Source organism: Physeter macrocephalus, chromosome 7 (genome assembly GCF_002837175.3).
Source record: "Physeter macrocephalus isolate SW-GA chromosome 7, ASM283717v5, whole genome shotgun sequence".
In the NCBI taxonomy this organism is placed as follows: domain Eukaryota; kingdom Metazoa; phylum Chordata; class Mammalia; order Artiodactyla; family Physeteridae; genus Physeter; species Physeter macrocephalus.
The window spans coordinates 62741973-62759876 of record NC_041220.1 but is presented as its reverse complement, the minus strand read 5'-3'; the positions used below and the strand labels follow the sequence as shown (position 1 = coordinate 62759876).

Genomic DNA, 17904 nt, shown 5'->3' with positions numbered 1-17904 from the left:
TCCTCCCAGACCGGGGCGCGAACCCGGTTCCCCTGCATCGGCAGGCGGACGCGCAACCACTGCGCCACCAGGGAAGCCCCATAAGATTTGTTCTAATGAGAACTTTAAAATTCCCCAGTGTTCCATTCTGCTACTTTCTCTTGAATCACTCAAAAAATTACAAATATATTGCCTCATTTATTTCACTTGCTCCATTTTCCCCTACTTTGTTTCATAGCTTATCCTATCTTGTATTCACAAGGAGGCAGGAGAAAGCAGGTGGGGAAAGGGAAGTAATATTTTTTAAGCACCTAATTAATCTGTGCCTGAAGTACTTCACATATATTACCTCTTTTTATTCTCAGGAGAACATGAAAGATGAGTTTTAGCAACTTTTTCTAAGGCTCAGAGACGTTAAGCGCCAGCACAATATCACTCAGCTAGTAAGAAGGGAAGCTAGGATCTGAACCAACACCTCTAGGATTATATAAAACCTAAACTTTTCTACTACATTTCCTATTAACCAGAAAACTTTAAAAGGATTCTAAATCTTCTATTTCTTTGATTTAAATCCTTTTCTCCTGTTCTTTCCACACTGAGGTATTACAACTTGTGAGTTTAGATCAAGAAGGCACAGCTAAAATAGAGACAATATAGCCCATAGCATGTTCAGACCGGGATGGCACAGATTAAGAAATATACAAGCACAGGAGCATACACCCCCCTAGTATAACATTAGAGAAGAGAGAATCTTCTGAAAACTTTTTATTTTCATTTATTCTTGGTTTTGATTTTAATAAAACTTACATATTGTATTACTTCAGCACATCTTTGAAAAATGAAAAACGATACGGAATTTTAAAAACTAGAAACCAAAATGTGACATGAATCAAGGTCTTTCAAAAGAACTAATTGTACTCCATTCCCTCAGCAGGACTTCATTTAGGGACTCCCACAAAGACAGGTGGGGATAAGAAAAACATTGCCATCATACCCCCCAAAATCTCTGTATGACACACTTTTATGGATGTTTTCATAATGTCCTAATGAAAAGAGCTACTTACTCCCTGAGAATTCCACACTTTGAAAAAGAGTTTCACAACTATTTTAAGCAGTAGTTTCAATTGTTATCTTTCTCAACAAAGTCTTCCTCCAGAGTGAGTGCCTGGGGATGCCTTCTTAGAGACCATAATTCAACAGGCAATGAATTATGCACCAAGTTTTTCTTCGAACAAAGCTTCAATGTGGAGGCTACTAATTGAAATTTCTCAAATTCCCTTTCCTTATTTCTCAGTGTCATAAATAAGCTGATATGGAAACAGGCTTATTCACAAGTTTCATTTCAGAAACAATGAGTAATGCAGCCAAAGACACTATGAGAAGAGATCAACGTCTTTCATCTCTGACCAAAAGGTTTTTCTGAAACACGTCATCCTAACAGATAGCTGGATTTCAGCTTGACTTGTTCTTTTTAAATTTCCAATAATATACTTGGGTCTTTACCATAATGCAGTCCTTGGACTCAAAACTATAAGAAAAATGTAAAGTGAAACAGAGTGATAATAATGTATAGAGTACATATATACAATGGAATATTACTCAGCCATAAAAAAGAATGAAATAATGGCATTTGTAGCAACCTGGACAGACTTAGAGATTACCATATTAAGTGAAGAGAAAGACAAATATTATATGATATAACTTATAAGTGGAATCTAAAAAAATGATACAAGTGAACTTATTTACAAAACAGAAACAGACTCACAGACAGAAAACAAACTTATGATTACCAAAGGAGGAAAGATGGGGAGGGATAAATTAGGAGTCTGGCATTAATAAATACACACTACTCTATATAAAATAGATAACCAACAAGGACCTACTATATAGAACAGGGAACTATATTCAATATCTTGTAAAAAAATAATAATGTATCAAACTAGTAAATTCTATAATAAATCACATTTAATGATAAATACTTCCCAAGCCTGATCTGCCTTACCTCTAATTTCACACCATTTCATATCATACAAAATGAAGTAGCTCACATCTAAAAGTAGAATGTTGGACAGTACCTGATTTGAAATGTGCCATGCTTGGGAAAACTTAGCAATACCATGTCATCTTGCAATAGCACATCCTTCTGTGCTTGACAGTTGACTTTTCCAATATGTCCTTGTGATACACTACATTTTGTTTTAAACAAGTTAAAAAAAAAAAGATTCAGAGTTTTCTCTAAGCTATGTCAATCAGCCAGGAAACTATGTTCATTGAGCTTTCAATTATGAGGAAAAATGTATAAATGGATTTTAACAAATGAAAGAGCAAACTATATTTCAAATGTTAGCATTCACATGATTGTTGTAGCTGAAAAAAAAATTTTTTAACACATGACATGGGCAAGAATGTTCATTTCAAGCAACTGATTAACCTAACGAAACACTCTATCAGTGCCCACGATAAGAAACAGTAATTTTTAAAGCTGCCAGAATTATAATTATTATTTATATAACTTATTTATACATAATTTATATAACTATAAATTATAAGACCTTAACAATACTTTCAAAAATCACCTTTCTCTGAGAAACCCTCATAGTCACAGTCATTTTCTCAGCCTTTAAAAGATTTTTTGAGCAAAAGGATAAGTAGAAGCTGATTCTCCCCTATTAGTCATTATCGTCATTACATCAGCAACTAACTTAAAAGACTCCTGTCTCTCCCTCCACCCCAGACAATCTGCTTTCCCGCCCCCCGACCCCAAAAGGAACATGAGACATACAAATAAAAAACAATAACAAACAAGTGAGTCCCTGTGAAGTGACAAACAGTAAGAGCTTAGATGGTGTTAGAATTCGAGACAGGCGTTAATTAACATGAGCCAGAATGTCTAAAGACACGTGTAAGGCAAAAGCAGCACTTGACTTAGGTCCTGAAGAAACGGTAGGAATTGGAAAAGTAGAGAGAAAAAGAGATATGTGGGTCCAGTGGAGATGTGCATGCAGTACCACTATTCATGGAAGGCCAGTCAGACACGTTTCATGAGAGTGCAGGCAGAGCAGTGGAGTACAGAAGAACACAAAACCCCAAAGAGCCAGATTAGCAACGTAAATCTGAAAAGCGAGGAATGACATCTAAAATGAAATTGACTTCCATCCTACCCAATCTTCCTGCAAAACAAAGCCAAAAATAACAAGCAGTAGTACATTTAAATAATGAAAATGACAGTGATAAATTAAGACTCGTATAATATTTAAAGTGTATTAATCACATTCCTTTTCACACGACAATCCTGTGGAGAAGGCAGTTCAGACTGAATTATAAGACCTGTATTATGAATCAGGAAACTGAGGTTCAGAGGAGTTAAGGTTTAACATATTTAAATCTTCAAAGCTATTCCTGTGATCAGCTTAAAGAAAAAGTTCAATAATAATTGCTTTTTCTTCTTACCAGAAAAAAAAAAGGTTACAACGATGTGTATTTATCAGACTTAATGACCCAGAAGTGAATATATATCTGTAGCAAGAACAAATACTGAACAATACTGAACAAATACTGAACTGAACTGAACTTTCCCTTAACTGAAAGTTAAGGGACTATGGGGTGTTTCTCAAAGTTCAGGTAAAATTTTGTAAATCAAGCGAGTATCCACCATGGTCTGTGGACAAGTCAACAGGCTAATTAATCTAATCTACTTTTGCTAATTCTACAGGTAACTCTAATTTAAAAAAAAATTTAATTGAAACCCTGTTGTATTTCAAATTGGGGGGATTACTGGCCATTATTCAAAGAATTTTAAAAGTCACAATATTTTCCATTTGTTGGATAAATCAAGTCATTCACTTGTATTGTTAATCTGCAGAAAGTTACATTCCAATTTATTTCTCACATTTCCTACCTAACTCTTTCTCCAAGGAAGAATGCTTTATTTGGCTAAAGCTCTTATCTTCTGTTATTTATGTTCTCTAAAATGGAAAGATGCTTCTAAAATCCCTCGTTTCAAAATTGAGTTATGTGTAATGAGGTGGATGGACCTAGAGACTGTCATACAGAGTGAAGTAAGTCAGAAAAACAAATACCATATGCTAACACATATATATGGAATCTAAAAAAAAAAAAATGGTTCTGAAGAACCTAGGGGCAGGACAGGAATAAAGACGCAGATATAGAGAATGGACTTGAGGGGGAAGGGTAAGCTGGGACAAAGTGAGAGAGTGGCATGGACATATATACACTACCAAATGGAAAATCGATAGCTAGTGGGAAGCAGCCACACAGGGAGATGAGTTCAGTGCTTTGTGACCACCTAGAGGGGTCGGATAGGGAGGGTGGGAGGGAGATGCAAGAGGGAGAGGATATGGGGACATATGTATACATACAGCTGATTCACTTTGTTATACAGCAGAAACTAACACACCATTGTAAAGCAGTTACACTCCAAATAAAGATGTTTTAAAAAAATTTAAAAACTAAAAATAAAATCCCTTGTTTCTCTTTGACTGACAGTTCTAACCCACAGTTATCTTGTCTTTCACTGAACTGCTGCAGTTTACTGTCAGCACCACACAGTTTATTTGGTCTCTCCAACTAGATATAAACTCATAATCTGAGACCATATTTTATGCTTTATTTTTATTATATCAGCCTCTTCTCATTGACCTCCACCAATACCACTCAGAGTATGGACACAAAACAAACAGTTGATTCACCAAGTCTTTTAATCACTGTGGCAGCAGAAACATCCCGTCACCATAAGACCCTTAAGAATTTTTTAATTGTTGGTTTATTTAATAACAATTCTGTAGATTAGCCTATTCAGCACGATGTGTGCCTCAAAGACAAACCTAAGGTCTAACTATTATTAACCTAACTATTAATTGGACACCTGGGGATGAGGACCTAAAAAAGACCATAATGCAAATAGGCAGAATTCACCATACTCATTAAGAGCACAGGCTCCAGGGCCAGAAAGCAGCTCTACCACTTAGATGCTATTTAACTTTGGAAAAAATTACTTAATGTCTTTGTGCCTCAAGTTTACCCATATATAAAACAGGGTTGATAATACCAACCAAAGCACTAGTGTGAAAAAGTGTCCAATGTATGTTAGTCATTATTAATTACTCTTTATAAAAGAACAGGCTCAATACTCTCAGAGCCACTGCATGATCAACAGGGCCGCTAATACTGAACTTACAATGGCGTCCTCTAAAATGACTTGGTTACTTTCTAGCCTCTTGTATGCATATGCATAGAACACTGATTAGGCAGTAATGTCGACTGGGTATGATTAACCACTGGCTTTCAGATTGTAGAAAAAATTACCGCTACCATTTTAACATGGTGACAGAGAAAACAGAAGTATGATTGTTTTCACCTCAGTTCAGTTCTAGGGAGTGAAACCAGACGATTGGTGGTAACACCAGGAGAAATCAGTAAGCTCTGCTGGTGACTGATAAGGTCATGAGATTCTACAGAGGCAAATAAATCAACTAGCCACTGGATCAATCAGACAAGTGATGTGGAAACAGTGGGAAGCCCTTCTCTTTCTGAAGAAGAGCGAGGAAAACTTCCTCCCATGGCTTGGCCTCTTTGTAAATCTACTCTGCAGAGACTCCCTGTTGCAAGGGAAGTAGGGAAGCAGAAAAATCTGCAAATATCTCCCAACATGTAATTAATGGTGTGCTGATCTTTTTATCAATTATCCTAGATGAAACACTCCATCAAAGCTCCTAATAAAGGTATAAACTTTTCATTTAACTAACTCTACAGTATGTACGTAAGTTCACTTAGAATTCTCTTGAGGGTGGAGGATTGGGGAGGAAGGAGATGCAGGGCCAAGCTGCAAATGTGCTGGATAGTGCTTCAAAGAGAACACTTGTCCAACTCTTCTTGTGATTTTCCTTTTCGTTCCAAATGCTGACCACCAAGAAGGGCTCTTAAGAGGAAGCCATTTTTGGTTGCCAAGGAAATACTCACAAAGCCAAAGGATTTCTCTCAGAGCTGAGAAGAGCCTCTCCTTAAGCAGAAGCAATGAGAAACATACAGGTGGCCAAGTCTACGACCACTGGACTTTTCACCTCCTTACCTCAGAATATAGGCAGATTAGCCAGCTCAGAGATCCAATTAGACCAGGAGAATAAACCCAGTTTTAGCCGTGATATTTTAAGCTTCTGAAAAAAGCCCCCAAAGTGAGCTGGGAGGCAGATGCTAGTGACTGTGATTCTCTTCACGTTAACTGAGTTGCTAAGCTTTTAGTGGAATAATCAGAAAGGAGAAACTCAAATCTGACTGGCAAACAGTATTCTAGCAGTGGAGGAGGATTAATTAAAGTATTTAAAAGACCTAGGACACAAATTGATATAATCTTTTGGGGAGGTAATTGGCAATACATGGTGACCCAGCAATTGCACTCACAAAATTTCTCCTTCAGAAATACTCATGAAAGAATGCAAAAAAAAAAAAAAAAAAAAGAACAAAAAAAGTTACAATGAGGGCATTTCTTAAAGGCCTGTTTGTATAACTGCAAAGAAATGAAAATAAGTAACTATCTATTAATAGAAGATCATTTAAATAAAATATGATTCATGTATACTATATAGCCTTTAAGGAAAATAAGGTAGATATCTGTGGTATTGTTAGTTTTTTTTAAAATCCAGTTGCAGAACAATATGATCCCATTTGTATTTTATATAAATAAGTATATACATTTTTATGCATAGAAAAAGTCTAGAAGACTACATCAACCTGCTAATAGTAGTTATACTGAGGGTGAGAATTTGTGAACTTCCACTTTCTGTTTTATTCATTTTTCCTTTGTTTGAATTTTTACAGCAATTTTGTATAATTATGAATCAGAAAAAACTAAAGTTTAAAAAACGTCATAGATAATAAAATGTTACTACAGAAAGTAAAGAATGAGTTCATGTTTATAGTTAGAATGATTATAAAGGTTTTTAATCATGCCCTTAGGGTGTTTACCACAGGTGCTGCTGCTTTCTGGTTTGCCACTTCTAAGGGGAAAAAAGTTGTTTTTTTTTTTTAAAATGAAGTTCTGGTCAGAGGTAGGTAACATATGACATGAAAGCAGACATCCATTAAAGATAATTGTTGATGGCATTCTACTACTCTCTGCAATCTATTCTAAGTATATTTATGGCATTGGGATACAGGCAGACTGCTGCGTACTAAAAAGAGAAAAAAGTGACATCAAACATAAAACATGCTAGAGAAGACATGCCATTTAAGACATGTAAACCCTGCAATCCCTTTTGTTAAATGTTGGATACAGAACACCCTGCGGTGCTCCTGGAGTTCGATCCTTTCACAGGTACCGGTGAGAGTGTGGCTCAGGACCCCACTGGGAGGCTCTGTCCTCCACCTACATATTCCGATGCCCCTTTTGGAACAATAAGGACTAAGACACTTGTCACTGTTCCTTAGAGAGACCTCTGGTGAGGGTTTCATGAGTCATGACATCAAAAAGAGAACTGCAGGTAACAGATATAATCACTCAAAAGCTCAATCTCACTACTCTTGGTGACCTACATCCACTTCTAGTGCATTAAAGTATTTTAATTTTTAATAATATTAACTAATTATTAATTCTAACTAATAGTGCATGGAAAATATTTTAACTAGGAAACTCATTTTCTTTCTTACAATACTTCAGTGGAACAGAAGAGCTCACTTTGCCAATAGGAATGAGGTCTTGACATCTATGGCAAACAGATTAAGAAATTGGCTATTGGGTCTGTTGAGCTGTTTAATGCACTGCGGTGCTCATCCAATGTTTAATTATAGGAACAACACCAGATGATCCAGAACATTAGCAAATTCCTCCATCTCATCACACACTATCCCCAGTGATCTTTTTTCAGTGTAAATCACAACACACAACTCTCCAGGTAGAACTCCTAAAATAGTGTCTCATTGAACATAGAATAAAATTAAAAGGTCCCCCTGCATGAAAAAGCTACGTGGCCTTATGTACCTCTGCATACCTGCTACCCCTGCTCCAGCCACTCTGGATTTTTTTCCTTCTTCCTCTGTTATGAATATACCTCACTCATTCCTGCCTCAAGGCTATACTCTTGCTTTTTGTTCAGCCTAGAAACCTCTTCCCCCAGACCCTCTCTTCTCTGGTTAATCTTCCTACCTAAACCAGCCTTCCTGTACCTCTCCACATTATCCTACTGTATTTTCTAAATAACAACTATCATAGTGTAAAATTAACCTATTCATTTGTTTACTTGTTTTTGTTGTTTACTGTCTATCTGTCCCCAAAGGCACGGAAGCTCCTTGAGTCAAAAGATTTATCTGTCTCATTCACCTCTGGAACCCTAGCACCAAGAACGCTTTCTAGGGCTTCCCTGGTGGCACAGTGGCTGAGAGTCCACCTGCCGATGAAGGGCACACGGGTTCGTGCCCCGGTCCGGGAAGATCCCACGTGCCACGGAGCGGCTGGGCCCGTGAGCCATGGCCGCTGAGCCTGCGCGTCCGGAGCCTGTGCTCCGCAACGGGAGAGGCCACGACAATGAGAGGCCCGCGTACCGCAAAAAGAAAAAAAAAAAAAAGAACGCTTTCTGGCACAGAATATACTCTTTAAATGAATGAATGAATTCAAATCATAGCAGCCTATAGTTATGGGGTGATTTAGAAGTTAAAATTTGTTGCAGCTTGTTTTAAATTTTACATGGCTCTAAGTTTTACAAAAGACTCCTGAAACACCTGAAAACACAAGACAGAGCTTAGATTACCTGAGATACGTTTATCTCCCTTCACTTTCAAGCTGACACAAAACCTGTTTTTAAATGAAGGCTAGTTTTCTGTTCCAGATAAATGGCTTTCACAGGAAGTATATCATTATGAAAATGGTAAAATTCAACTATCGATTTCAACTGAGACCCAGGTCTAAGAACACAGGTTCTTGAAATCTCTATGAGTATCACTGTTTCTCAAACTCTATTAATAAGTATTGGTTGTTAATTCTTTAAGAATATGGGAGAGAGCATAAGGTGGGACGAGGAGCCTACAAAAAGTCAAATTTCTTATAGAAAGGGAAAAGGAAGGACAAAACGGTTTTGTTAATCATCTAAGCAGCAAGCTAACCCCCTTGGAAAGGGGCTCCACAGATAACCACTGCAATAGCTTCACCAGTTCCCATCAAGGACTCCTGGCCGAAGGAAAACTGTAGCCACCGAACCACAGTTACCAGTTGCAGTCACCAATACTGCAGTGATTAAGGACACCTAACGACTGTAACCTCCTCCTCAACAACATGCCTTTCTTATCAAGTTTTCACAGAGGTGATTCCATCTGGATCTTTCCTGACACAGCAGTGTTTCAGCGGGCCCTGAAAAGATGCTAAAGACAAGTATCATAACCTCAGCAAATACGAGCCCTTCTCTGCCACTGCGTCTTCTCTGAGTAGTGGAGTGAGACCACTCGGTGACCAATGCCAACCGGAGGGTTTTCTGGCTGAGCCGTGAAAAAGAAAAGCGGGTGCTATTGTACTCTTCCATCACTGTGAATGTGACATAGCTATGAATGCTAAGGAAAGCTGTATGTGAGCCTCAGGATGAAAATCAAAACGATGAAAAAGTCATCTCAGCTGAATTTAGTTGACTCCCTCCTGTATTACACACATGTAAGAAAAGGATTAGGGGGTCGTTCAATCACAAAATGTTTCTTTCTAGATGTCATTGTAAGGTAGTCATGGCTGAGCAGTTTCATACTTCTACATGGATTACTGATTTCATCCTCTTACGCTCTGACAAAAATATTTAAATTTAGGTCTATCTCTACAAAAGACCAAGATTTCAAAAATAGAAATCGAGACAACCAAGTATATTTAAAGATAACAGGCAACAGATAGTGTGAAAAATGATTACCATACACTTTGGAAATTAACCTTAGGCCAAATTCCACCAGGACACCAATGGATAGGTTCTCAGATAAGCTGGCTAAATAACGAGTATCAGGGAAGTGATAACTAGATAAAAAGTTACAAGGTTATATAAGCGCAAGTGTCTCTCTAAGAATCTTCAAGGGATTTCTACATTTACTGCATTCACTACAGTCTACAGACTGCGATTTCACTTAAGGTTGTGGTCATATAATTGTGAGATAGTATTAAATTATTGATAATCTTGAAAAGAAAAAATAGCCCCTTTAAAAAAGTCATTGTACCACTGAGCACAGTATTTCCTCCAAAGAGTTAAAGCTACGAGGTAAAATATAAGATTTTCTTATCCTCATAGCTGACCATACTCACACGAAAAGTAGAACTAACCCACTGCATTTGATAAGCACCCATGGCAGGTGTAAATTTTTTCAAGCACAGAAAAGAAATAAAAGGTGATAGAAAAACAAATCAATCTAAGGTAACTGGGGAAGATAACTGGATAACGAAGAAAAAAAATCCTCCATAGCAACAAAATAGAGGAGATTATTTATGTCCACTTACAAGTAGATGAGCTCCAGATGTATTTTTTTTTAAAAAATCTACTTCTCCCCGGGTGTTTTTTTGCTTAACAAATATAACATCCAAGTTGGAATATTGTTGAAGCATTGAATCACCTAAATTTTGGCGATGCTCTTTCTTCTGCTGTTAACTATTTTGAGCTATTTCTCAATAAAGCAGCCGCTACTGAAATCATAAGTACATAGGCTTGGCACAGCCAGAGAGAGAAAGTGCAAGTCCACAGATTTGTTTCTTCTGTTTTCCCAAAACAGAAACTTATAAAAAACTTTTACAAAATCAAATTTTGTCACTATGTAGCTGTCAGAAAGAGAAATTCTGCTCCTCTTCGTATCTCTGAACATTAAACCCATTTCTTGTGCTACTGGGAAGTTAGACAGCTCCAGGAAGGCGTGAGGCACCATCGCAACTGTTCGAATTGTATCCAGGCAGAATAATCAATCAGAAAACTTCAGTTCCAGTTGGATGGAAGTTTCTTGGGCCAACTTGGAAAAGCATACAGAACAAGTTTGACTTTACTGCCAAGATCATTTCCAGGACATTGGATAATTAATTATAAAAGCTTTTTCAAAACAAATTTGGGCCTGGCAACATTTTTTCCCTCCCCAAACAGAGAAAAAAACAGGTTAAAAAAGAAAAGCCCGAGTTTATTGTGTTGTTGTTGTTGGTGGTTTCTTTTGCCACGGCTTCATCTTCTTAGCAAGCCCATTTTCTTCTTCTCACCCTAAAATGATAGAGGAGCTTTTGTATGTGAAGTTAATAAAATTGTAAGTATAGAAACAGAAAAGAATTAGTTTGAATTTGTACTCTACCTTTAGTTATAGAGGAGATGAATGGGTCAATTACAAAGCTTCTCTTCAAACTTTTTGGTGGGAAACAAAGAATGGAGTTTCTTTCTCTTTGGAGGAATGAAGGGCTCATTGGATGAACTATGCCTATTGTATTAGATAAATGAAGATGGACAGTTGCTCTTATAATGATATACTCATCAACTACATTTTCTGGCTTTGAAAACAAAAAGAACAAACCTCCTGAATCAAATCTTCCTGGTTTCATCTTCACATGAACCTTGATGCATATGAGATGTCGGTGACAGGCATCAGAGATTCTGGTTTTAAGGACCACACAGGCTTTATAGTGTTGACTTAAAAAATGCACAATGTGAGAGTTGCGAGTTAAGTTTTATCTGGGACACAATGAGGACTGCAGCCCGGGAGAGAGCAATTTCAGATAACTCTGAGAAACTGCTCCAAGGAGGCGGGGGGGAGGAGCCAGGATATATAAGAGTTTTGCAACAAAGGGCAGGCAGTCTGAACGTCACAAGATTATTGTTAATTAAAGAAAACCAGACATCTCAAGTTAAGGAATTTAGCACTTTTCTCCATATGGGAAAATGCAAGAGTCAAAGCTCACTGAAAGCATTCCTTTGATATGCACCTCAGCTATCTGGGGCCAGGATCCTGTATTTCCACATCCTGAGTTTCCTCAGGACTCACCCTAGGGAGTCTGTTGGCTGCTAGATGGCAGGTGTTCCTTTCAGCCCTGAGTTTCCTCAGGGCTCACCCGCTCACGATGGAGGGCTGCAATCCTTGATGACTGTGACATCCTTTGTTTATTAATATGGCAGGAAATATTCCATTTATAAATATCCCATTCCATTTATAAATATTCCATTTATCAATAGCAAAATCAACACCCTAAATCATAATGTTCTAACCTATTTCTTCTAACACTGGAATCAAAATCTTATGTAATACACATCATAAGTCATCAAATTTCTTCTGCATATGCTCAGATATGAAGACACCCAAGAAGGTAAGAAATTTCTCTCGGCATTTACCAGCGGCAATTGACAAACTCCTGACAAGAAAAGAACTGTCCCCAATAAAAGAAGCCTTCCTGAAAAAGTGTCAACCACATATTCCTAACTGTGCCTTATCCAAGCGCCTGGCAAATCTCATGATCAGAAGGTCGTTTGGTAAATGTTGTATGGAGCCAAAATGTACAAAATAGTTTTGAGGAAAATTCTCAACAAGTCCTAGTGGACTGAGGTTTCCCTTTCACTACTGGTATGAACCTACCAATGAATCCAATATTTAAATGATCTTCTCAGAAGCCACTGCAATGAGAAGCCCTCGCACCAAAACAAAGAGTAGCCCCCGCTCGCCGCAGCTAGAGAAAGCCCGCACACAGCAACGAAGACCCAACACAGCCAAAAATAAATAAAATAAAAAATTAATTTAAAAAATAAAAATAAACACATTTCTTTAAAAATAAAATAAAATAAAAAATAAAAGTGAATGTAAACTGCCTCCAGGAAGCAATAAATGAATAAATAAATAAATGATCTTCTCCCACAGTATTTCAAGAGGTAGGCCAATGGTAGGGAGGAGAGCTAGCCATATTAGCATTTAAGGGGGGGCAGCTGTAAAAGTCAAGAATTAATCTCAGTGCAGAGGTGGAGGTAATTAAGCCAAACCAAAGCAGAGTCTCTCTTCTGGGAAACACATGTAAGTTACAATGAGAAAGATTACACCAGATTTCAGAGAATCTTAAAAGTCGGGATATTCTGAACTTAACTTGATATAAGCCATTATAAGCTTTTGATCCAGGGGAGAAATATAAGAGCAATTATATGAAAAGTGTATTGAACTGGGAGAAAATGGGGACAGGATTAATTCCCAAGGCTTTTCTAGCAATCTGTTCTGAGATAATGAAGGCCCTACTAGGGTGCTGTTGTTTAGAAGGAGAAGGAAGAAAGAATCCAAAAGCCATTTCACAAGAAAGAACATAATTTCACCTTTCCTGCACTTTTGAGAATTCACCAAGGTCTCAAAAACCTCTGTCAGTTAAAGAAGAACATTGTTCTAAACAAGGCTTCATTGTCTTAGGAATATATAATTCAGATTTCTTTATTCAGGTAGAATTTTCAACCAATTAGTCCAAATAACTCATTTCATTTTTTAATGTAAAGTGCAAAATTATACCCAGTCACCATTTTCTACTAGTTTCAAGCCCAGATACCCACCCAACTAGGAAAATGGCACAGTTTCTACCATATTCTTTTTAAAAGAAAGCAAATTGAGATTCAAAATCTAATTATTTTTCATTTCAAATAGGTTACTTACTATATGTTTTAATAGACAAACATACAGCTAACAAGACTGTCATTACCTTTGCCTGAAATATCCCCTCAAAGTTAACAACTGCCAGCATTTCCTAGCCCTTTACAGTTTACCAAGCCAGTTTTTTTTTCACAAATCATCTTATTTAACCATCACAATAAACTTGAGGTAGGAATTAGTATTACTATTTTAAAGCTAAGAGAACTGTAGCTCCAAGATTTAAACTGCCCAAGTGAATTCATCTATAAGAGCTGGAGTAGAGACTCTTATCTTCTGAACTTCAAATCCCTTCACACACTGCTTCCCCTTCCCTCAGAGAAAGTGAAAACAAACAAAACAAAACAATCTACACATATTGGTTCATTTTAAGTTAGAGGACCATTATTTCTAATATTTTCCCAGCATCTGCTAGATACACATTTAGTCTTACATTTCAAAGAAGCAGGAATTCTTTGCTTACCTGGTCCTTCTCTGGTTTATCAGAGATGTCATTCAGACTGGAAGAAGTCAGATTCCTGTGGGTCATGGCTGGGCTACCTGGAAAAACAGAAATGAACCCTAATTAAAGACTTCTTGTCAAAAACACAAAGAGTTTGGTTGTACATTTCATGACCACTAGTAGATGACGATGGGAATGGTGATGATGCTTAAGCTACATTAGGATTCTCCTGAACAGGTTTCCAGAGTTGAAAAGTTAGCTTAGAGCACTAACATAGTTAAATGAAAAATGTATAAAATCCCAAATATTTTCTTTAAGTCTTCTGGCTCCATTTCAAGATAAGTTAAACTTTCAAAGAAATGTGTAAAACAATAAGCATAAAAATAAACTCACTCCTGTTTTTGGTTTGCCTTTTGTTACAGCCCTTTACACACATCCTAATCTACCTATTTCTATTGCCTATAGAGATGGGCTTTTTCCTCAGCTCAGTAGAGCCAGTGCCAGGGAAATAAAAGGCCTGGACCTCCTCTCCCCCAGCCTCTGCAGTCCTTCCTAGGGCACCACTTGCTCTGATCAACCCAAAAAGCCATCTGTACTCCATTCTCTGCCTAACACTTTGATCAAGAATATTTCTCCGTAGTGGGCATCTGATCCAGTATCCCCATTCTTTGCCTCAAAGCAGTGTTATCACAGCTCCCCTTATTTCCTGCATTCTCATTTGCCAGACTAAGATAAGTGTATCCCTTCTTCCCCTTAACATGCCAAACTTCATATTCAAGTCAAGCGATGGATCTCATCAGGAATACTCCATGGGAACCAAGCTCCCTGGCTGTAAAGCTGCTGTAGGTAAAATCCATTGGCAATCCAGCCAGTGACTTCAGACATGGTTATATGAGAACAGAGAGGAGGGACATCTAGAAGAGGGATAGACCATTTTCAAATAGACTGGTTAATCAACAAAATACTGAGCTTTCATTCTGCAGTTGAACCTGAAATTTCCAGGCTTACTAAGCCAAAGAGTAATTCTTCAAAGCCAGGGTGTTTAACCACCCCCTGCAGGGTGCTGAGTAATGGGTTCACCATTTAATCCCCTGTGATCTGACTCAGGCTGGTCTTCACACCAAGAGGACAAGGGTTGAAAAACAAGCATCAAGGTTCGAACACAGCTTCACATTTACTTCCACATAATTCTTTAGATTACATATTTCCATTCCTTCAGACCAAACCTTCTACACATAATTTTACAAAAGACTCAAATCTACCTCCTAATAATTTAACGTCTATATAACAGCAGCTCTTTAAATAATATAATTGTCTTTAACTACTAGATCAATTTTCTTGAGTTGGCAAAACAGGATATTTTCCACTCTGCTGCATTTCATTGAGTAAGCATGGCCTAGATCTCTTAAACACTTTACCTGGTAGGATGTTTTATTCTAGGAAAATGTGAGCACAGGGCATTTTTCAAAGGAAAGTAACATGTGAAAAACTGCTTTATGAGCAAAATTAAAAGAAGCTCTTTGAAAGCCACATTTTCTTCTCTGAACCGCGTACTAGATTTCTAGTGTCCACTCAATACAAAAGACACCAGGCCCAAACAAGAATGCCTCCAAATAATGCTGGGCTTGAAACTAAGGAAATGATGAGTGCATACAATTTTATACTTTACATTAGAAAATAAAACTAGTCTTTTGGACTAAATGGGTGAAAATTCTACGTGAATAAGAAATCTGAACTAGATATTCTTAGTGCAATGAAGTCTTAGCAAATCCTTAATCATAAGTTAAAAGCAACTTATGTAAATGAATAGATGAGATTGATTTCTAATTATTAAATCAGTTGTACATAAGCAGCAATACTGAAATGAATTTGAAAGCAATTTTTCATTAAGTAATTTAAATTTCCTGGGCAATATTCTAAACTCACTGATTTGCTTTGGAAATTCTTTATAAATACTACGAAGGTACGTTTCAACTCAAGCACTGTCCTAACTGCTGCAAAATATGAATAAGTAGAAGCCAAATGAATAAAGTTTCCATTATAATGGTAATCCTAACTGATGTCACAACTTTTCCAGGAAACCTCATATACTGTCTCATTTCTCTCATTTCTGAAAGACAGTTATAGGATGGCTATCTATATTTGTACTACATGGGGGAGTAGGGAGGCACAGGGCTAAGGAAGATGCAGGAACCAGATGGGGAAGAGGAGGCCAAAGTTAAGAAACAATCGCATCTATTGTTCCTCCCAACCTTATCTGATTCTCATTAATAAAAGTAATATTAACAGCTTCACTGATGTTTAACTTTGTACTACACTGAAAGAATTCAGAAGTCAACACTTTTAGGTAAACCTTAATCAAGGTGATCAGCATTCTTGCATCTTTTCCCATCTCCCTCCCTATCAAACTCTCCACCCCTACACTGCAACACCCTGAACCAGGGACAAAAGCTTCCCAGTGTTCTAAATCAGTGGTTGCCAAAGTGTGGTTCCCAGAGCAGAAGTATCAGCATCACCTGAGCACGTGTTAGAAATATGAATTCTTGGAACTCACCCCAGACCAACTATATCAAACTCTGGGTAAGGGGTCTAGCAATGTGGGTTTTAACAAACCTTTGAAATGATTTTGAAGCAAGCTAAAGTTGGAGAACCACTGCTCTAAATAAATCAGTAATCTTAACCAGAGGTTGTGTCCGGGTCAGAACTGAATTGAAAGAAACATATAACTTGACGTAGCAAGAGAGGTAGCTCTGATAACATTGTCCTCCTCCAAGCCACTGCTCCAAACTATCATATCTCAAGCAAATCATTAAGTTAGCATCCTTGCCACATAAACACACAAAAAAAGATCATACATGGCCCTTCCTCTAAATCCTCACCTACACGATCAAATAAATAAATAACTTTGTTAACAGAACTCACTGTTTAATCAGCCTTTTCCAGAAACCTATCACCCAAATCAAAGAAGATAAGGACAAGATATTACAAACCAGATTATATCTGGGAATCAGAAATTTCCGTGTGGCACTTCAGCAAACCTGGGAAACTTACACAACAGGACCCTAACAATGTTCTACTGTGGATAGTTCGCACTTAACACTCAACAAGACACATTGTCAGGACAAGTCAGTGCTTTCTAGAGTTTTGGCCTATAATGTGAACTCATTATACTGCAATCTTGAGTGAGTGGGGGTAGCAGAGGCAAATGTCACCTTGTAACAAAAAGGTGAAATACAAGCCTACCCCAAAGCATGCTACTTATTGTGCAAGTGATGATTCACCTACTCAAAGGTACCACTAATAGGCCTTTTCTATCTAATATCCAGGGTAAATGAACATCTCATAACTGGTCTCAGTTCAAAGGAACTTTGTTTATTTATTTATTATTTTTGAATTTTATTTTATTTTTTTATGCAGCAGGTTCTTATTAGTCATCAATTTTATACACATCAGTGTATACATGTCAATCGCAATCGCCCAATTCATCACACCACCACTGCCACCCGACCACGGCTGTCCCCGCTTGGTGTCCATACGTTTGTTCTCTACATCTGTGTCTCAATTTCTGCCCTGCAAACCGGCTCATCTATATCATTTTTCTAGGTTCCACATATACGCGTTAATATATGATATTTGTTTTTTTCTTCCTGATTTACTTCACTCTGAATGACAGTCTCTAGATCCATCCACGTCTCTACAAATGACCCAATTTCGTTCATTTTTATGGCTGAGTAACATTCCATTGTATATATGTACCACTTCTTCTTTATCCATTCATTTGTCGATGGGCATTTACATTGCTTCCATGACCTGGCTATTGTAAATAGTGCTGCAATGAACACTGGGGTACATGTGTCTTTTTGAATTACGGTTTTCTC

The 17904-nt window shown here is 37.5% G+C and overlaps 1 protein-coding gene across 7 annotated transcripts in view; it reads right to left on the bottom strand.

Moving 5' to 3' along the window:
* The window catches only part of SLC4A4 (solute carrier family 4 member 4), a 307397-nt gene that overhangs the window by 138836 nt on the left and 150657 nt on the right, over window positions 1-17904 (bottom strand). For all 7 annotated transcript variants that reach the window (XM_007110878.4, XM_028491893.1, XM_028491894.1 and 4 more), the window contains one exon: window positions 14048-14124. In XM_007110878.4, coding sequence (XP_007110940.2) covers window positions 14048-14124 — 77 coding nt within the window. The remainder of the gene's footprint in view (window positions 1-14047; window positions 14125-17904) is intronic.